Source organism: Copadichromis virginalis, linkage group LG9, assembly GCF_057382275.1.
Source record: "Copadichromis virginalis isolate Kocher_CV1m ecotype Utaka linkage group LG9, C_Virginalis_male_GT1.1, whole genome shotgun sequence".
NCBI lineage: Eukaryota > Metazoa > Chordata > Actinopteri > Cichliformes > Cichlidae > Copadichromis > Copadichromis virginalis.
This window is the reverse complement of record NC_140626.1, coordinates 20,852,990-20,873,614: the sequence shown is the minus strand read 5'-3', so window position 1 is coordinate 20,873,614 and position 20,625 is coordinate 20,852,990. Positions and strand designations below refer to the sequence as shown.

At 39.3% G+C, this 20,625-nt stretch overlaps 5 protein-coding genes across 5 annotated transcripts; all 5 read left to right on the top strand.

The window, feature by feature from the left end:
* Positions 1–1,825: 1,825 nt before the first annotated feature.
* Positions 1,826–3,101, top strand: LOC146701789 (uncharacterized). The gene is made up of 4 exons (XM_085468155.1): positions 1,826–2,084; positions 2,271–2,375; positions 2,476–2,577; positions 2,702–3,101. The coding sequence occupies exons 1-4, from the start codon at positions 1,887–1,889 to the stop codon at positions 2,789–2,791; spliced, it is 495 nt and encodes a 164-aa protein (XP_085324281.1). The 5' UTR covers positions 1,826–1,886; the 3' UTR covers positions 2,792–3,101.
* A 1,101-nt stretch (positions 3,102–4,202) lies between these two features.
* LOC146701788 (uncharacterized) lies at positions 4,203–6,279 on the top strand. The gene is made up of 4 exons (XM_085468156.1): positions 4,203–4,448; positions 5,481–5,591; positions 5,680–5,781; positions 5,983–6,279. Exons 1-4 carry the CDS (start codon positions 4,257–4,259, stop codon positions 6,067–6,069), a joined length of 492 nt encoding a protein of 163 aa, XP_085324282.1. The 5' UTR covers positions 4,203–4,256; the 3' UTR covers positions 6,070–6,279.
* A 775-nt stretch (positions 6,280–7,054) lies between these two features.
* Positions 7,055–11,114, top strand: LOC146701787 (uncharacterized). Its single transcript, XM_085468159.1, has 3 exons — positions 7,055–7,282; positions 9,096–9,260; positions 9,523–11,114. Exons 1-3 carry the CDS (start codon positions 7,091–7,093, stop codon positions 9,607–9,609), a joined length of 444 nt encoding a protein of 147 aa, XP_085324285.1. The 5' UTR covers positions 7,055–7,090; the 3' UTR covers positions 9,610–11,114.
* A 2,366-nt stretch (positions 11,115–13,480) lies between these two features.
* On the top strand, positions 13,481–17,344 carry LOC146701786 (uncharacterized). Its single transcript, XM_085468154.1, has 4 exons — positions 13,481–13,800; positions 16,561–16,671; positions 16,769–16,870; positions 17,055–17,344. The coding sequence occupies exons 1-4, from the start codon at positions 13,501–13,503 to the stop codon at positions 17,136–17,138; spliced, it is 597 nt and encodes a 198-aa protein (XP_085324280.1). The 5' UTR covers positions 13,481–13,500; the 3' UTR covers positions 17,139–17,344.
* A 76-nt stretch (positions 17,345–17,420) lies between these two features.
* Positions 17,421–18,839, top strand: LOC146701785 (B-type lectin plumieribetin-like). Its single transcript, XM_085468157.1, has 3 exons — positions 17,421–18,015; positions 18,170–18,263; positions 18,366–18,839. The coding sequence occupies exons 2-3, from the start codon at positions 18,174–18,176 to the stop codon at positions 18,627–18,629; spliced, it is 354 nt and encodes a 117-aa protein (XP_085324283.1). The 5' UTR covers positions 17,421–18,015; positions 18,170–18,173; the 3' UTR covers positions 18,630–18,839.
* The last annotated feature ends 1,786 nt before the right edge of the window (positions 18,840–20,625 follow it).

The following is a 20,625-nucleotide window of genomic DNA, read 5'->3' as shown; positions in this document are numbered from 1 at the left end:
CCAAGAATTATTATATTTGTTTTACATTATTTATAGTACAAAACTATAAAGTTGTTAAATAAAATGAGGACCAAGAATTGAACCCTGTGGAGCGCCAACAGATTTCCCTTCAGTAAAATAATGTAAATCAGTTTAGTATGTGTTCTCTTTGGGAATACCATAATTCCCGCCACACTCACCACCAAGCTGGAGCATCTGGGACTCAGCTCATCTATGTGTCAGTGGATCTCCAACTTCCTAACTGGCAGACCACAGGCAGTAAGGATGGGCGGACATGTCTCAGCCTCCACCACTCTCAGCACTGGAGCCCCCCAGGGGTGTGTTCTGAGCCCCCTGCTGTACTCCTTGTACACATATGACTGTGTGGCCACTACCAGCTCCACCACCATCATCAAGTTTGCTGACGACACCGTCGTGGTGGGCCTGATCTCTGATAACAACGAGACGGCCTACGTGAAGGAGATTAGGAATCTGGAGAACTGGTGCCAGAGGAACAACCTCCTTCTAAACGTCAGTAAGACAAAGGAGCTGATAGTGGACTTCAGCACTAAGCAGGAGAGGAACTACCAGACCCCCGTCATCAACGAGTGCCCAGTGGAGAGAGTGGACAGCTTCAAATACCTCGGAGTTCACATCACGCAGGACCTGTCATGGTCCTGTCACATCAACACCGTGGTGAAAAAGGCCCGACAGCGTCTCTACCACCTCAGACGCTTGAGAGACTTCCAACTGCCCTCCAAGGTGCTCAGGAACTTTTACTCGTGCACCATAGAGAGCATCCTGGCGGGAAACATCTTAACCTGGTTCGGGAACAGCACCATGCAGGACAGACGAGCTCTACAGAGGGTTGTGCGGTCAGCTGAGCGCACCATCCGCTCCGAGCTCCCTGACCTGCACTCAATCTACAGCAGGCGGTGCTGGACCAAGGCCAGGAAGATCGTGAAGGACCTCAGCCATCCCAACAACAGACTGTTCTCTCTGTTGAGGTCAGGAAAGCGATTCCGCTCCCTGAAGACCAACACAGAGAGACTGAGGAGGAGCTTCTTCCCGCAGGCGATACGGTCTCTCAATCACACCACCACACAATACTGACCCACACATACAGTTCTTACACACACTGGACTTTCTGGACATTGTTTTTGCACAACACTGGTCACTATATTCTTCATTTCCAGTTAATACTTGTACAGCTGCTGTTATTGTGTATATATTTATTTATATTTAGATTTCTTCATACATTCTTATATAGTTCTATATTGTGTATTGTGTATTTTGTTGTACAGTTATTTTATTTTCAACTTTAATTTATATATTTTATCTTTATCTTATTCTTCCCAGTTAAATTTACCCTTCATTCTAATTTGTGTTGTACAGTTATTTCATTTTTAACCTTAATTTATATTTTATTCCTTCCTAGTTAAATTTACCCTTTTTAATTTTTCATATTTATTTCCTATCTTATTCATAGCCTTTCCTTTTTTGTTTTCTTTAGGTCACGAGCAGTTGTCCAAGCATTTCACTACATATCGTACTGTGTATGACTGTGTACGTGACAAATAAAATTTGAATTTGAATTTGAATTTGAATTTGAACTTTGTTACTTTATCAATCCAACTTTATTTTGTGATTTTCTACATGAAATTCAGTACTACTTTATTATCATTGTGCTGATAGAAAACTAAAACTACTTTTTAAATGTCAAAAATCTTTCTGATAAAAGAAAGAAGTTGGGAGGATGCAGACATCTACTCTGGATCAACACTGAGGCATAATCAAAACAGAAACGCCTGTTTTTCTCCCTTGTAAGGGCAGGGTGTTCTTCTGTCTTTGAGTAAACAGTACAGAAGGGGGTGGTCTGTTGCTCTTTCCACATCACCCTCACTCTTATGGCCACAAGGAGAACAATGGCTGCTCTGTTGGTTTGGCTGTTCAGCGTCGGAGCTTTCTTCTTGTCCTCGAATGCACAGGAACTCCCTGAAACGTATAGGAAAGGAGTAGATCTGGCCTTAGCGAAGCTCCACTCTCTCGCTGGAATCCAAGATCATTATGTCTTCTTAAGAAGTGTCTCAAAGTCGGACTATGAGGTACTGAACAGCAAATCCAGTTTTATTGCTCAATTTTTATCATTTATTTTGTAAGACCTGGTTATTAGTTTATGGTTTATGGTGTATTTGGATTAAAATCATCAGGAAATGTGCTATAAGCAACAAAGAATATGATGCTTTCATGAACTAAAACTCATCTGGGTTGCTTTGCTTCTTTCTTCTCAGATGGGTTTTGATGTAAGCTTCTTCTATCACCACTTCTACCTTAAAGCCACCACTTGTGAAAAAGGGACCACTGACTCCTCAGCGTGTGAGCCTAGAAACGACAGAGTAAGTTTTTGGCAAGTTACTCGGCTCAGGACTGTGGAATGTGAGGATAATGGCCTGCCCTAACTTGTCTATGCTGTTTTGCTCTTCTGCATTCATGCAGCCGCTGATGGACTGTGCAGCCTGCTACAAAATGCACAGAGGAGAAATCGAACCAGAGCCCAAACCGTATATTCACTGCCTCCGTAAACCGGCCATCACACAAGTCAGTATCTCCTGCTTTACCTTTAATACAGTCTCTCCCAAAGTTCTAACTGTGGCCTGTCATAAGTGATGAAACCGCACTGCAATGATAAACATGTTTATCTTTACTTGGTTATGAATGGCAGGCAATGACAGCAGGCAGACTGGAGCACTGCAATACACTGGGATACAGCAGCGGGTCAACAGTTCTTCTGGGATCAACAGGCAAAGAGTGAAAGTTTTGTTAGAAAACATGCAGCATTTAGTGTCTTTGCTTCTGAAAATATCTAAAAAACTACAATCAGACAGGTAAATTCTTGTCAGTCTGCACTTAACCTTTCTGTAGTTTGGTAGATGTACGTATGATGTTTGCATCTTGTCTTTTGAAATGTTATTAAACTATTATTATATATTCTATTATTCACTCTGAGAGGCATTCATCATGTGAGGAACATATTTCATTCAAATGCAACCTTCCTAGCTCCCTTGCTAAGTAAATGTATGCATTCTTTTTATATTCTAATAAACTTTGAATCCAAAATTTTATCTGCTTTACTTCTATCTGATTATTTTTTAACTCTCTGAAAATGGGGGGGGGGGGGGGGGGGGGGGGGGGGGAGGGGGACTGTGTATAAAAATGGCTCTAATTCATAAACAGGTAATATAAAACTTTTATTAGAGCCTCTGAATTAAAGCTAGAAGTCTGTCCTTTGATCACATCTTACTTTTATTATTTTTAAAACCCACTGTGGTGGTAACAACAGGCAAAACTATAAATATAAATAAATGCATAAATAAATTATTCTGTCAGAACAGTGACGATTATTTCACTTTTTTCCACTCTATTGATCTGATGACATGTATTTAATCTTCTGAACTGTTCAACTAGTCATTATTCTTGATGTTAAAGTTTTGCATTTAAAACAGAGGATATTGGCAAGTTATTAAACCAGTACTTCTCAATCTTTTTAGCCCACGAGCCTTTGAAAGGTCCCTCAGTGGGGCCTCTTGTCACATGGTGTCATTTGTGGTCCAGAAAAGTTACTGGATAAAAGCAATCTAATCCCCATAAAATGTTTATAAACATTTGTTACTTCTCTCCTTTACTATATTATTATGAAGCCTCTTTGGGAACTCTGATCTATGTAGTATATACGGCTACAACAGTGTAATACCTGTGCATTTACTTTTTCTTTGGTTTAAGTAGAATGAAATGAGTTTTCTTTGCTGTGATAATTTGCTGCAATGTGTGTGACTAACAAATGTTTATGAGTTGTGGTTTCATTGAAATGAAGTTGTTACGTAAGCATCCCCAGGTGTTATGTAACCCCATCCCTGCAGAGAATGTTTCTGCTCCTAGAGCATAAAAGCTGAAGATGGTCGTCTTTAAATGTATCATTAGATTGTCAATGAGCTAATCCACAGCTTTAATCACACTTTAGATCGTATTCTGGATAAGTTAGTTATTGTAAGAACAAATTCTTATTATGACATTGACCATGTTTTCCATCTGAAAGTTTTAGTCTGTGGCCTCCTGGGTATTACAGGAAACTGGGGGATATAAACAGTGAGTGCAGCTGGTCTGTTGTTGATAGGTATGTTTAGTTTCACTTGTCATTCCTAAAGCCATAAAAGGACTTGTTTTGAACGCGGGTCTTTATTCTCCAAGCTGCCCTGCTCTCCTCCCAGACTCAGAGAAACATGGCTGCCGGCTTGCTGCTTTTGGTTTGTGCAGTTGCTGTGCTGTACTCCACCAAAGCTCAGGATTCTTACAATGGTCTGCCTGAAATCTACAAGAAAGGAGTGGATCTGGCAATAAAACAGCTCAGCACCCTCGATAAGGTCCAAAACCATTATCGCTTTTTGAGAACTGTGGAGAAGTTAGAACAGGAGGTAAGCATCATTTAGATTTGGCTGTCGACTCTTTTGAAAACTCTTGACCAGAATCAGTGTTATCAGTGTTTTTGCTTAACATTCTGTATAAAAACATCAGTATCAGATCTGTAATAGGGTGAGATAGCCTTGCTGATTACAGCAACAGTCTTCTAAAGCTCTGCTGAAGAACATAAATGTTTCTAGCTAAAACTTAAAAGACAACATTGAATTATGTTAATAAAGAGAAAAATACTTTAAATTCTGCTTTCAGTGCTTTCAGCCGCAGTTCTCTGTGGCTCCGGAGAATTCAGGTTCAAACTTGTTTTCCCATCTCTATTGGATTATGTGAACTTTGAAACTTAAAACATTCACAAGCATTTAGATTTATGTGCAGAAAAACAAAACAGTTACAGTCTGCTCAAAAAATTAAAGGAACACTTTGAAAATGCAACAAATCTGAATGGGGCAAAAATCATGTTGGATTTTTAGACTGATATCAGGGGTATGAGTGGTGTACATGTGGCTGCATGTGTAAGGTAAGATGCAGGGTACTTTGGGGGCCAAACAGACTAAACAAAACCAACAAAGAGTGTACAGATGTGAGACTGAGAGAGTAAGAAAGATAACTGAACTGCAGCAGATTTCATCCCCGGCTCCCCAGATCTGCTGATGACTTCAGCTGAGTATTGTTGCCAAGAAGACAGTGATGTTTGCTACGTATCTACAGACACTCATAATTACGCAGGGGCTCATACAGTAAACATGTATCTGTTTATCTGTTGATGCACGCCAAGGGGCACAGCTGCAGTGGATTTAGTAAGCCTGAAACATACTAAAGCTAAAGTGTTTCCTATTACTGTAGTCTTCTTGCTTGTTTACCACTTTCTCAGACTGTTTTTGCAATTTGGCCCATAATTGTTGCCTTCCTGTACATGACCTCTGCAGTGCTTTGCGTGAGCTGACTACTACAGAAAAATCAGCGATGAAACCTGCTAGGTTTTAGTCCATGTTGCAATTGCACCTCATAAAATTTACCTCTATTTCTTTCAGGATGTATTTCGTGTGAAATACTTGTTCCATCACGTTCACCTGAGACCCACCAAGTGTCCGAAAGGAACAACTGAGACTGACCCTCAGAGATGCCCCTTCAGGAATGATCGAGTGAGCGAATGCTAACATTAAAAAAAAAAAGTTGCCTTTTTTATTGCCTATCAGAACTAAAGCTCTTTATGTTGTCATTGCTCCACAGCCTCTGATGGATTGTGCAATTTGCTTCAAAGCATTTGAAGACCAGATACAAGATGAACCCAATCCATATGTTCACTGTATCCAGAGACCGAGACTCACAGAGGTAATTTTACTCATGTGTTTAAAAAAATTCTTTTTTTTTTCTTACATTTTATACTTTTTGCTGCATAAACCTTTTTTTTTTTTTTTTTTTGCTGTTGATGGCTCAAAAACCTAGATTAGATCTGGATGGTCTGTGGTGTCTGTTTAGTTTTCTGAGTGTGAATAATCACCAGACATCTTTTTGTGTTCTATCTTTATTCAGGAGATGAAGCAAGCCAGGCTGCAGCACTACAGAGAGATGATCTACCACACGGGCTCTCCTACACTTTTGTCTCGTACTAGCGGCTAATAAGATCCTAATTGCAGCACAAATATATCCACAAAACTATAAAGGCAATCTTTAATTACCTTAGTTAAGAGGTTGCATGTATACTCATCTGTAGTGTCACTTTTTTAATATTCACTTACTCACTTGTGATAAACACGTGAAAGGAGGCTTCTTTCCTTTTAAACTAAATGTATTCCATGTGTTACATGAAATAAAAAGAGTAAAACAGCATTGTGTGTGCAATAAGTCACCCCTCTGTTGCATTACCCAACAACAATGCATGACTGTGTTGTTTATATTTGTTGGAAATTCAGATTCTTTACAGGCCAAATTTTATTTTCAAACAAGCAACAAGAAAGATAATTGCAGCAAAGGTAATTGCTGCAAATGTGCTTCAGCAGAATATTAAGCAAAGGCTGAGAGTACATAAGGTACATATTAGTACATACATTTGCAAAAATTTACATGCAAACTTTTTTCACTTTGTCATTTTTTTGTGTGGAATTTTGAAGTGGAAAATGTGTTCAATCCATTTTGGAATAACGCTGTAAAATGTGGAACAAGTGACGCACTGTGAATGTTTTCTGGATGCACTATACATGGATCAACGTTTGTTAAGTGTTCATAAGGCCTATGTTTGACTCTGAAATCTTCACGAGTTTTCATTTCATGGAAATAAAATATTTAAATGACCATCCCATTTGCTTTCCTGGCCCAAATACAACTGTTTTTTGGTGCAGGTGACAACAAAGAGCCATCCAATGAAGTCGAAACAAAAAAAATTTGTACTAATTACTGCTAAACTTTATATCCTGTCCTGGTGCCAAAAGCTTGTCACCACATGTTGGGCTTGTTTCCAGGATCTGGATTAGTGAACCAGGACTTAATTGTAATAATGCATTAGGATGTAGTCTAACTTCTCATTTGACAACCGTGGTCTTCTGTGATATTACCCACTGAGTGTGTTTTAATCTCCTATAATAGAACTTGGTTTGCACTCAGTGCTTGGTTTTCCCTGCTCTTCTCACGCATTTGGAGAAATATGGCTGCTGGCTTGCTGTTTTTGGTTTGTGCTGCGGCTGTGCTGTATTCTGCTGAAGCTTGGCGGCCTTACAATGGGCTGCCTGAAATCTACAAAAAAGGAGTCAATCTGGTACGGCAAGAGCTCACCACTCATTCTAAGATCCGACACCGTTATCAGTTTTTGAAAAGTGTGGACAAGTTAGAAACTGAGGTAAGCATCTTTTTGGTTTGGATGTTTGCTCTTTCACCAACTCTTCCCCTTTTTCTTTTATTTTCTAATGAAACCTGTAGCTGCCTCACTGATGAGGTGTGATAACTTTACCGACTGTGTCAACAGTCTCCTAAAGGTCTGCATAAGAACAGAAACAGCTAAAATTTAAAAGACAAATGTTAAATCCTAATGTTAAAGAGAGAGAAAAACACTTGAAATGTTGGTTTCAGGTAACACCGATTTGACGCACTTTCCTCTCTCTCTTCCTCTCTCCTTTTTTTTTTTGCCAAATAGCAGCTGTACAGAAAAAGGTTTGATAAAACTGAAACTGTTGACAGTTTATGTTTAGATAATGAGGTGCAAAGACTGGAGTGCTATTTAACAGACTGATGTTTCCACACAGCTGTTCATTAGAATCAAAACTGATGTGTATTTGGTGAAAACTTGCAGGATTTCACGTTTCTTCCTGCAGATAATGAATGAGTTGCACAGCCACGACAGCATAATTAGACATTAAAGTTAAGAATAGCCAAAGGTGGCAAAAGTAGAGACATTCTTTGCTTAAGTAAAAATACAGAAAAAAATACTCCAGTAAAAGATTAAATACTGAATCAACTTCTTTACTAAAGTAAAAGTGAAAAGGTCCAGGCTCCGAAATGCACTCAAAGTAAAAAAGTAAATATCTATTTTGTGTTGCCTACATTGTAGAGGGTGAATTTGACTCTACATCTAAACAGGAAAATGAGTACAATAAGGGGTTAAAGTGGGATTCAGCAAGTGGGGGAAACCTAAAACTGGCTGTAGGGGCTCAGTGTGAGGAAAACCAATAATTTCTTAGTGTACAGACTGTGATCAGCTGACCTGCTGCTCTTTGTGGATTTACACAGCTGAGTTCAACAAGATATAAGCTTGATGAGCTATCTTGGCTGACTGCCATTTCCCACTTTAATACTGTTACTGTAGTATACTGTATATTGTCTTTATACTATAGACAGTGTTCAGTTGTTATTAAGGTGGAATTAAATGAATTAGTCTCTGAATCATTTGATGTAGTCGGACACTGACCATGAGCATCACAGCCTCTGTGCACCGGTCAAAATCACTGTTCTATATTTTGAGTTCACCACGGTGATATATTTTGGAATTTGGCCCTTGACTGTTTGTCTTCCTCTGCGTGATCTCTGCACATGAAGATTCATTTGGACTTTTATTCTCCCTCCTGGCATCCTGCACTTGGGTCCTCTTTCCAGAAACGGTCTCATATTTTAGGAGGTGGAGCCATATGGAGGCCACAGCCCCTGCAGATTAAAGTGTGACCACCACAAACAACCAAAGAAAAGCCCTGTAGGCTGTTAGTGGGCTGTGGGCATAGACCTGGAGTTACGTTGAGTAACAGTTTTTTTCTGGCAGATTTCTTTGTGGAACTTTTTCTCTGTGGTTGCATGAATTTGAATGTGTTTACCTTATAAAAACATTTCATTAATTTAAGCATTAATGTAAGCATGCATCCATTCTCTGGGTTGGACTCCTTTTTGCCTTCAGATGTGCTTTAAAACTTCATGGCATAGATTCAACAAGTTGCTTGAAACATTCCTCAGATATAGTGGTCCGTATTGCAGTGATGCGTCGACCACAAAATCCCAGTACACGAGTAGTTTCTTAAATAGACCAGCCTGTCTGGCACCAACAATCATGCCATGTTCAGTGTCGCTTAATTCCCCTGTCTTCTTTCTGATGCTCAATTTGAACTTTGGCAGGTTTGCTTGACCATGTCTACCTGCCCAAATCCATTGACTTGCTGCTTTTCTTTCAGAGTGGATTTGACGGGAAATACATCTACCACCACTTTCTCCTGAAACCCACCATTGCTCCACAGCTTCTGATGGATTGTGTCATTTGCTACAAAGCAATAGCAAACCAGATAAAAGGCAAACCCGAGCCATACGTTCATTGCATCCAGAGACAGAGACTCACAGAGGTATTATTGCTCAAATGTAAATGTTTAAAAAGTGTCTTACATTTTATGTTCTTCTCCTACATTAATTTCCTAGATATTTGACCTGTTATCAAAAAAATGTTGCAATAAGTCAATCTTTTTGTCTCAAACTGCTCTTCTGATGGCCCCCAAACCATTGAGCCTGGTGAAATGGCTTCATCGGTTTGGAATAAAGTTGGATCTCTTTGTTTAGTTTCCTTTGTGTGAATAACCAAATGTGTTTATGTGTTCTTTCTTGATTCAGGAGATGAAGAAAACCAGGTTGGGTCACTACAGAAACATGATCTACTACAGTGGCGCTCCTACACTTTTCGCTTTGACTGCCAACTAAAAATAAATTCCTCATTGCAGCACAAATATATGGTTTTTTTTAGCTGTAAGAAAATATTTTAGTTACTAAGTTACCTTAGTTAAGTGGTTGCTTGCATACTCAACTGTAGTGTCACTTTGATTGCTACTATTTACTTACTAATGATAAATGTGTTGAAGATAATGATAATTGTATGCTTTCTCTACTACACAATGAAAAGAAAATCAGATGTGTGTGTTATTTACGAGACAGGTGAAGCTAATCTGAACATGAACGAGTGACTATCTAAATAAAACAGGACATAAGACACAGAGCAAGATGTGAAAATGTGATACAGGGAACAGACATGGAGACATGACTGACACAAAAGAATGAAACACAGAGAGATGATCAAGGGAACAGGAAGTGATAAACACAGGGACCAGGACTTGAGAGGGAAACAAGAAAACAAAAGACACAGGGCACGGAAAGACCAAACAGAGAAGAGACAAACTGGGCACAAAGAGGTGACTAACATAATCAAACAGGAACCAACAGCTAACTCAGAGGTATTAGGAAATACTAAACTCAAGACGAATTCATAGCTAGAACATGAAAATCTCTTGATTCCAAAGAGATGAATAATAAGTCCAGAGCAAACTCAAAACATTGGGTCAGCGACCAACAATGCATTAGTGTCTGCAAGATTTCCATGATGAGACCAAAATCCTTGTCATGGATAGCTGCCCTGGTTTGCACTGGTTTGGTGTTTAACTAATTAAGACTGCAGATACTGTAATAACAATAAATCCCAGTAAATCAGATTCCATAATAACTCAAATACTAACCCAGGTCAGGCTACCATTTCACTTACCTAAGCTGATCTGGCTCATGGCTGAATCCTGAAAGTTTTCACTTTTTAACATCATGCCATTATTTCAGCAATTAGGTAGAACAGAACAGTAAAATATATTTTTTTAGAAAAAAGGTAAAAAACTGTCATGGTCCTGAGTCTGTGGACTCAGTGGTTTTGGTTTTAATTATTATTATCTTATGTTTCGGGTTAATTCTTAAGATTTTTTTGTTCTTAGGGTTTGGCTTCTGTTTTGAGCTCCGGTGTTCGATCCCTGTTCCCATGTCTGATGTCTTAGTGTTAAGCTCATGTCTGGGTGTAACTGTTATATTTCCTATTTTACTTTGATGGTTCCTTTCCTGTGTGTAGCTGTGTCTGGTTTTCCTTGCCCTTGTCTCTTCAGCTCTGATTCCCCCCGTCTCCCATTCCCTGATTGCTCCTGTGAATATTTAAGCCCTGTGTTTTCCTCTGCTTGTGACTGGTCCATCTGTGTTACCTCTGCGTGTTATCCTGCATATCTTTCTGCATATAATTTCTGCATTTTCTTCTGCGATTCATGGTTTCAGGTTTGTTTCTTTAGTTTTTGCCAGTTTAGGTTTATATTAGTTTCTGTCCTTCCCATCTTCGCTCAGTCTGTATTCTCACCATTTTGAAAATAAAGCTTACTCACATCAAAGCTAGTGCCTGCATTTGAGCCCTTCGTTCACCACTCTGCCACCGCAGCTGTGACAAAAACTGGAACCCCCCCCCAATTCTTTTACTTTAATTGCAAATACTAAGTGCTAATTTAACGAGGTTTAGCAGCAAAAACTTGAAGTAATCATCTTTGGTTTGACTTTATCAGCCTCTGACATCATTGTGGAGGAATTTTGGCCCTGTCTTCTTTACAGTGTTGCTTTGGGTCATTGAGGTTTTGTCATAAAACGGCTGTGTGCAGGCAGGAAAAGGACCCAAACCCAAATCTCAGACCCTTCAGCAGAGACAGGCAGCTGGAAGGGCGCTCCAGAATCCCTAGCTGACGTGGCACGAGTCTGGAGAGGTTCTCCTGAACCCCCAGCGAATGAGAAAGGTTGCTGGAGGGGCTCTTCTGGGCCTCCAGCAGGAACAGGCGGCGGCGTGGGAGCCACAGAGTGCTGAGCAGGTGACTGAGCAGCAATATTCTCTCTAATCTTTCATGTGTCTGAGCGAACACACAAACTCCCTGAGCGATCCCTTGGACCACTGTGAGCAACATTGGACGTGTGCACTGTGGTCATGCCAGCATCGAATCCATCCAAGTTACATGGTTTATTAAAATAATCAAATTACAGCATTTACATTTATGTTAGACTTTTAATTAAGTGCTTTAGCCCACTTACAATGAAAATGTAAAACAATCTTGTTCATGACCTGTGTAGTATTTTAACACTATTGGAAGTAAAAATAACTTGAACTCCAATTTTGAAAAAACTTTTTTTAAAAAAAAAAATAAAGCTCTGACTTATTATGAGTCTGTGGTCTGGGAGAAAGTCCAGTAACTCTCTGTTTGCAAAATACAGTAAATAATGACCAATGTTGGGCAATTAATTATATAGTTACTTCTTAAAAAAGTTACTGAGTTATGCAAACAACAAAGTTTTTTGCAGCGGTTTACCTAAAAATGCAGCCAATGTGTTTTTTTTTAAAATAAACATTTCAAACTATTTACAGAACAGTAAGGCCGTGATTGACAACGTGGTCAACAAGTGTTGCCCTAATTTCATTAGGAATCGGCCTATGTATTTGGCGTCTTCTCCCTCTTCCCCTGTTTTGTCCCCACCGCATCCTCACCCCTCTTCCACGATGCTGACCTTCCATTTCTGTGTCACAGAATCGTAGAAATGGTACACACTATGTCCTGCTCGGTTCATATATGCTTGCCAATTGAGGGTTCATGGGATTGATTGATGAGTGACTGTGAACAAGTGGCTTATCATTGATTACAACTGATACTTCACACACCTCCTCGTCAGTGAAAGCTGAAGTTCAGCATTTAAAAACTAATTCACCAATTTTGTATGCAATGATTGAAGACTATTAGTTTTATTGGGAACGACTATTCAGCATCTAAAAGTATAGTTCATTTTGACTGACATGACATAAGCGAATGATAATGTTGTCGACGGCAGAGAATTGTATGAAAGCAACTGATACATGTCCATGAGCATTTACAATTTGTTCAGAGGAAGGGGAAATTGCTACTATGATGTGCACAAATGACTAAATGTTGTGGAGGTTGCACTAATGGCTTTGAGAATTTTCATTCTGATCTGAGAAAAGCACCAAAGCGACTGAGAAAAACTGTAAAAACACAGAGAATATTTAATCCGTGAACTTGTTAAACCAGTGTTTCCCAACCTTTTTGGTCCATCAACCCTTGAAAGGTCTCTCAGTTAGATCTCTTGTCACATGATTTCTACTGTGGCCCAAAGAGGTTACTGGAGAAAAATAATGTAAAAATAATGTAATCCCCACAAAATGCTTACAAACTGCTGCTTTTTTTTCTCCTTAACTGTATTATCATGAAACCTTTTAAGGAACTATATTTATAAAGTGTGTAAAACTGGCTCTGCTACACTAACAAGGACATTTTTCTGTAATACCTGTGCATTCACTTTTTTTTTTTTTTTTTGATTTAAGCAGAATTTTAAGTACTTTTCTTTGGAGTACTGAGCCTTTGATTTCTTTTGCCACCAATGTCCAACAAGGATCATCATGTTTTGAAGCCACCACAAGGCCTGTTTTGTGTTCTGCTGGCAGAAATAAAGGTTTTATTTTTTTGTTGGTAAAAACAAAGAGCCATCTAATGAAATGAAAATAAAACTTTTCATCTAATTACTGCTAACCTTTAGATTTGTCCTGGTGCTAAAAGCTTGGCACCACATGCTTAGCTTGTTTCCAGGATCTGAATCAGTGAACCATGGCTTGATTGTAATAATCTAAGTCCTCTTTTGGCACTGAGCATGTTTTCTGTTGGAAAGTTTTAAGCTATGACCTCCTGAGTGTTACAGGAAAGCGGGTGGGATATTAAGTAAATAGTGAGTACGGCTGCTGGTCTGTCAATGATCAATGTTTTTAGTTTCACTTGTGATTCCCAGAGCCATAATAGGACTTGTTTTGAACTCGGGTCTTTATTCTCTAAGCTGCTCTCCTCCCAGACTCAGAGAAAAATGGCTGCTGGCTTGCTGCTTTTGGTTTGTGCAGTTGCTGTGCTGTACTCTGCTGAAGCTCAGGATTCTTACAATGGTCTGCCTGAAATCTACAAGAAAGGAGTGGATCTGGCAATGCAACAGCTCAGCACCCACGCTAGGGTCCAACAGCATTATCGCTTTCTGAAAACTGTGGGGAAGTTAGAAACTGAGGTAAGCATCTTTTAGCTTTAGCTCTTTTACAAGCTCTTTGGGTTTTTTTGTTTCATAATGACACCCACTTTGAAAACATGTAGCGTCACTGATGGGGTGAGATAAAGACCACACTCTCCCAAATGTGTGCAGGATGTTTTCAGCCTAAATTTAAAAGACAAACATTGAATTGTAATCTTAAAAAGAGAAAAAACCCCAAAAGTCTGCTTTCAGTTAACACTGACTTGGCACACTTTTCCTCTCTCTTGCTCCGGGAAATTCTGGCTCATACTTGTTTTCCTATCTGTACGCAAGATGTTAAATGTCAGGGAGGAAAATGTTTCCAGCAGAGAAAAAAACAGGATGAGGTGTGTCTCTGTGAGAATGTACACATTAAAGACTGCTTTCACTCCTTTCTTTTTCAAATATAAGGCCTTACAGAGGAGGTTTAGCTAAAACTGAAAGTGTTGAATGTGAAACTTTCAAACACTGGAGCCTTTCACAGTCTGCATACCAAAGTGTCCTTGTGCAAGATACAGAAACCCAGAGTTGCCCTATAAAGGATTCATTGTGGTGTGAATGTGTATGAATGTTAGGAAGAGGCATAGAATAAAACATGCTTTTTTGAATAGGTATTGTTGTATAGAGTGCTCTGAGTGCTCAAATAGAGTAAAAAAGCACAATTTAAGAAACAGCCCATTTACCATTTACAATCAAAAAAGATGTATATCTGGTAAAAAGTTGTAGGATTTCACATCAGGATGTACATGTGGGGACATGTGAATGGTGAGATGCAGGGTGCTATGGGGAGAGCTGGTTTTATCTCAGATCTGCTGATCACTTCAGCTGAGTATTGCTACTGTACCTGCACGTATACTGAAGAACAGAGAGATATTTGGTGGATATCTCCACACACTCATAATAAAGCTCTGGCTGTCACCAGCGGAAGTGCAATTTATCTGGTGATGTACTTTCAAGCCAAGAGGCTCAGCTGCAGTGGATTATCTGCTATTTCAGGCAAATATGTTCTTTATTCTCCAAACTTTGATGAAAATGAGCTTGTGCATAATAACCTGCAATAAACAGAAAATAAAATCAGTAGTTAGGTGTTGTCAGTTGCTTTAAATTACCCATATGCTACTATTTAGTACGCCAGTTTTCCATTTAACTTGTGTTTATAACACTCATCACGTCTTCCTCGTAGTCCTTGGTTCCCTTATGTTCCCTTTGGCCTGCTTACTTGTTTATCAGTTTGCTGTTTTTGGAATTTAGTCCTTGATTGTTTGCCTTGTTCTGCATGACCTCTGCGCATGAAGATTTATTTGGACTTTTATTCTGCCTCCTGGCATCCTGACATGTGTCCTCTTTCCAGAAACTGTCTCATAGTTTAGGAGGTGGAGCGAAGTGGAGGCCACAGCCCCTGCAGATTAAATTCTGACCATCACAAACAACCAAAGAAAAGCTCTGAAGCCTGTTAGTGGGCTGTGCACACTGAACTGGAATTACATCAAGAAACTACATTTCTAACAGATTTCTCTGTGGAACCTTTTCTCTGTGGCTGCTGTTTCCACACAAACACATTAAAGATTCAGTTTATTGCATTTATTTTATGGGCTTTATCAGCCATTAGGGATGAGAAAGATGATAAGGATTTTGTTATCGAATCAATAATTTTGTTAGAATTATTGTTACCACTTATTGATTCTCATTGGGATGGCTCTATTTTGAGAGTCACCACAATTACTAGGCAGTATATCAAAGACATTACATTTGTGCAAATTAATTGCCTGCTGTGTAGTCGAACACAAAGCTGAAAACACAAAGCAAAAATGAAAAACAGCACACAGAGACTTTAAAACTATCAACTTTAGAAACATGAGCAGCTAGAAAAAGAGGCAGCTGACTGCTCATTGGTTTGTTACCTGTTGAAGTTCAGGGTCTGGCTGCTGGGCTGGGGTCGGCATTCAGTCAACTTTAAAATCACTCTGGGTTTTTGGCTAGCTTAACGTTAGCATCCTGTCTGGCTAGTTCAATGTTAGCATGCTGTGTGCAGATACTTGCAAAGAGCTGAAGTTGTCCTAGCAGTATAATGCAGCTGTTTCTGTCCAAGATGCAGTTTCCACTTAACCATCGTGCTTTCGACCTTTTCAATCCATCAATTCTCTTCCATTTATCCTTATCAGGGTTGCGGGGTTTCCAAGCTAGCATAGGGCAAGAGGAAGGTCAGCAGCCTAATGTTGGGCTAACACTGAAAGACAAACAAAACAACCCAACAACATTCACTAGGGCAATTTAGAGTCACCCAAACCCACTAACTGCATGTCTTTAAACAGTGGGAGAAACAAGAGTACCCGCAGAGAACCCACGCAGACATGGGGAGAATATGCAAAGTCCACACAGTGCATTGTCCTTTTGATACAAGACAGGATGGATCCATGGTCTCATCTAAATGTTGAGGTTGCAGGATAGTTTCTTTTTTTCAAACCAGTTGTTGTAAACCCTAGAGATGGTTGTGTTGGAAAATCCCAACAGATCTGCATTTTCCAAAATACTCAAAGCAGCCTGTCTGGCACCAACAACCATGCCAGATTTAGTTTCACTTAATTCCCCTTTCTAATGCTTTATTTGAACTTTAGTAGGTTGTCTCAGCAGTGTTTACATCAATTCAGTTGCTGCCATGTGATTGTCTGTTAAGATATTTGCATTGACAAATCAGCTGAACAGACGTATCAAACAACGTGTTTGTAGCTCCCCATAAAATTATCCTATGTTCTCTTTCAGGGTGGATTTGGTATGAGATACTTCTACCACCACTTCCACCTGAAACCCACCAGGTGTCCGAAAGGAACAACTGAGACTGACCCTCAGAGATGCCCCTACAGGAATGATCGAGTGAGCAAATGTGTTTTTAAAAAAGGAGTGTTAACTTTACCGTCTATCAAAGCATCAGCACCACTGTTATGCTCTTCATGTTGTCATTGCTCCACAGCCTCTGATGGATTGTGCAGTTTGCTACAAAACATCAGGAGAACAGATAGAAGCCCAACCCAACCCATACGTTCACTGTATCCAGAAACCGAGATTCACAGAGGTAGTATTACTCATGTGTAATAAGAACATTTTGGGTTGTTGTCCTTTTCTATGTTTTTGCTTTTGATGTTCTTCTGCTCTCTATTTTACTTTTAAAACTCTGGACATTTTTTAGCTTTCCGTGTAGTTTTCTATGTGTGAATAATATTCACACATTCATCTTTTTGTGTTCTTTCTTGATTCAGGAGATGAAGAAAGCCAGGGAGGATCACTACAAAAAAATGGTCTACCACAGTGGCGCTCCTACACTTTTGGCTGTGAAAGCATAGATTTCCCATTGCAGCTCAAATATATCCAGAAAGCTATAAGGAAAGAAATCTGTAGTAACCATTAGTTAACTGGTTAAATGCATACTCCACTTTAATTTTTATCATTCACTCACTCATTTGTGATAAACGTGTGAAAGAAGTGTTTTTTTCTTGTTGAACTCATTGCATTGCATGTGTGACATATAATAAAAAAGAGGTCAAACAGCTGTGTGTGTAATAAATTACCCAACCGTTGCATTACCCAGGAAACGTAACAATGCATTACTGTGTTGTTTAAACTTGTTAGAAATCCAGATTCTTTACAGGCCAAATTCCTGGTATTACTTGAACAACTGAGCAGAACAGAACCGGAAAATAAAAATGTAAAAAGGTAAGAATGACAGCCAGGTTTTTTTCCGTTAAACTGCACAGATTACATGTATTTTTTAATGTTATAGTCTTAAGAGAAAAGAGTGAGAAGACAGAAATGGAAATTCTTAACGTAGCTAACTCAAAGTACTACTTAAAATTACTCAAAGCACAGGGCTGCCTAGAAAAGGATTTGCCCTTACAGGACAAAACTTGTTGAAGAGGTACTTAGTAAAGACCCTGAAGGCATGACCTTGAATGCTGCATGCTGTATAATCACACTTTTCTATATAAAGATGTTGACTGATTTGCCAAGATGGAAAGGTCAGAACGATTAAAGTATAGTCTGTCAAATTTTAAATGTCAGACGAACAAAAGCGTAAAAAGGAGGGCTTATTGCCCCTTTCTCAGCCCCCTTTTCACTTTTTGTCACGCCCTCATCTGTGGTATATAAAAATGTCAATTTTACCTCTCACACATCACCTCTCTGAATTTGCTGAACTCTCACTGGTCGAAGACATTCAAGCCTGTAAGTATACTTTAAAATAAACTCATTCTGTTAAATATCTGCAAATGAAGAGAAGTTTGCAATTGTTATCAAGTTTTTGGATAAAAATGAATGTAAGAAGAACAGGTTTCATTGATGTGCACAAATAAAATTCTGACTTTGTTGTGTGTTGCAGGATCATGAGCAGGAACTTCTTGTCCAAAAATGATGAGCTCCGGAGGGGAGACTACCTGGTGTCCAACAACAAGCAGTACAAAGCTATATTTCAGGTGACTACTTCAAATTTTCTCAGTTCAGAAGCTCATAAAAGCCTTGTTTTCCAGTCATGCGTGCTGACAGTTATCTAATGTGTGATTTCTTTGTGGTTGCAGGGTGATGGCAATTTTGTCATCTATGGCTGGAAGCCTTTGTGGACTTCAGACACTGAAGGATCAGACGCCGTCCGTCTGTGCATGCAGGCTGACTGCAACCTGGTCATGTACAACAAGTGTGACACGCCTAAGTGGCACACAAACTCTGCCAACTCTGCCAAGTGCAACATGTGCCGTCTTCAACTGACCGATGACGGCAAACTGGTGGTGAACAGAGAGTGCGAAGAAATCTGGAGCTCTCAAAAGTCCAAAGGCATGAAGTGATGCTTGTGTGCGACCATCCTTTGACATAAACCTTCAGCGATGCTGTTAAAGCAACATATACCAGCGCATAAACAAGCCGTTCCTTTTTCTTTCTGGTTAGCTTTGCAAGATTCTGAATCTTAGCTCTGAATGTGCATTTTTTCTCTGTAAAGCACAAAGTATTGTAACCAAGTGGCAAAAAATAAAAATAAAATGAAAGGTATTTGACCAGCCTCTTGTTCCCTGTGTTTACATTCATGCCATTAAACAGATTTTCTTAAGTATTAATAAATAATAAAACTTTGAGGTATGTAGCTGATATCAAAACTAACACAGATTTTGTAGATGACTCTGGCCTGCATTGAATATTAAACATTCTTTCATTTTTCTTTCTTTTTCCCTGAATTAAGTATCTTCATGTTGTCGAGACCTAATAGCAACTGATATTTTTCCTTGGCCCAGTTCTTTTTTCAGTTTATATACTCTCCTTTGGCTCAGTTTACAAAACGAATACAGTACCTCATTTCATCTGTGGCTCCAAAACTGTAGACAAGCTGTTGCTTCACATCAGGACATTCCCACCCTTAGACTCTTTAACCTGTTTGAAACACATGTTTTCCTTTGTTAAAGTAAGTACTAATGCCACAAAGACTGGCTGTGAGCAGTGCAGAAATAACTACTTTGAGCTTTTATTTTAATTGGAGGTACGGAGTGCATAGTAATCATCTTCAGTCTCTTACATTATTGTGTGGGAATTTTGGCACCACTCTTGTTCACAATGTGGCTTCAGTCCATTGAGGTTTGAGGACATTTGTTAATGTAACACTCTCTTAAGCTTCCACTACAGCATTTCAAACTTGGACTGGGCCATTGCAAACACCTTCATTCTTTCATTTTCAGTCATCCTGTTGGTGTTGTTGCTGCTGTGCTTGGGATCATTTTCACATGTGACAGTAGCAGGGGTGCAGGGGGGTAGTAGTTTAGCTATCAGACATCACATTTGAATCTAGAGTAATTAGGCATATAGAGCTTATGGTTGAATCAATGACTGCAAGGCACCCAGGTCTTGTAGGTGTAAAGCCAGCCTGCATCACCATCCCTCCACCACTGGGCAGCGCAGTTGTTATGAGGTGTTTGTGCTGATATGCTGTTTGGTTTTCTCCAATAACTTTAGATGTCAGGGACCTGGGTCTGAGGGACCCAGAATCCAGGAGCAACTTATATACAGTGGCTTGCAAAAGTATTCGGCCCCCTTGAACTTTCCCACATTTTGTCACAAACATGAATCTATTTTATTGGAATTCCACGTGAAAGACCAACACAAAGTGGTGTACACGTTAGAAGTGGAACAAAAATCATACATGATTCCAAATAAATAACTGAAAAGTGGGGCCAAATACCTTTGCAAGCCACTGTAGGTCAGAGGAGGGTAGCCAATTCCTTGTCGAGTGTTTCCAGGCACCGAGTGCAGATCTGATTTCAGTTTTAAATTCATAAACTTTAATTTTCATGCCACATTAAGCAAATATGATACACATGAAATTCAAAAAGCTGGGAGAAGAGAAAAAATGTCATGTTGGTGGGCTCCACATGGTCCAGAGGCACAAAGTGATGCTTCTGAAGTCATATATGAAACCATCTTTGCATGTAAACCGTCATGTATGGTGATAAAATGTATGTTTTTATTAAATATGTTCCATCTATTCGGGATGTTAAGGAGAACAAGTCCAGATTCAATTATGAATAAATAAACACAGAGTCAAAAACTTTTAAACAACCGTGTCTCTCACTCAGTGGAGCAGACTGATTCCTAACAAGAGGACCTGCAGTGTTGCTGGAAATGCTGAAAAGGACAAAATTTGGGTTTAAAAAAAAGAAACAGCAATAAAATGTATGTTAAGATGTTCTCTAGGCAATAAGACACTGTCCTCTAACCCATCCAAAGCATATAAGCATAAAGGTATATACAGTCTCTGGTTGTCATGGTTTTTTTGTTAATTACATATACGTTATAGCA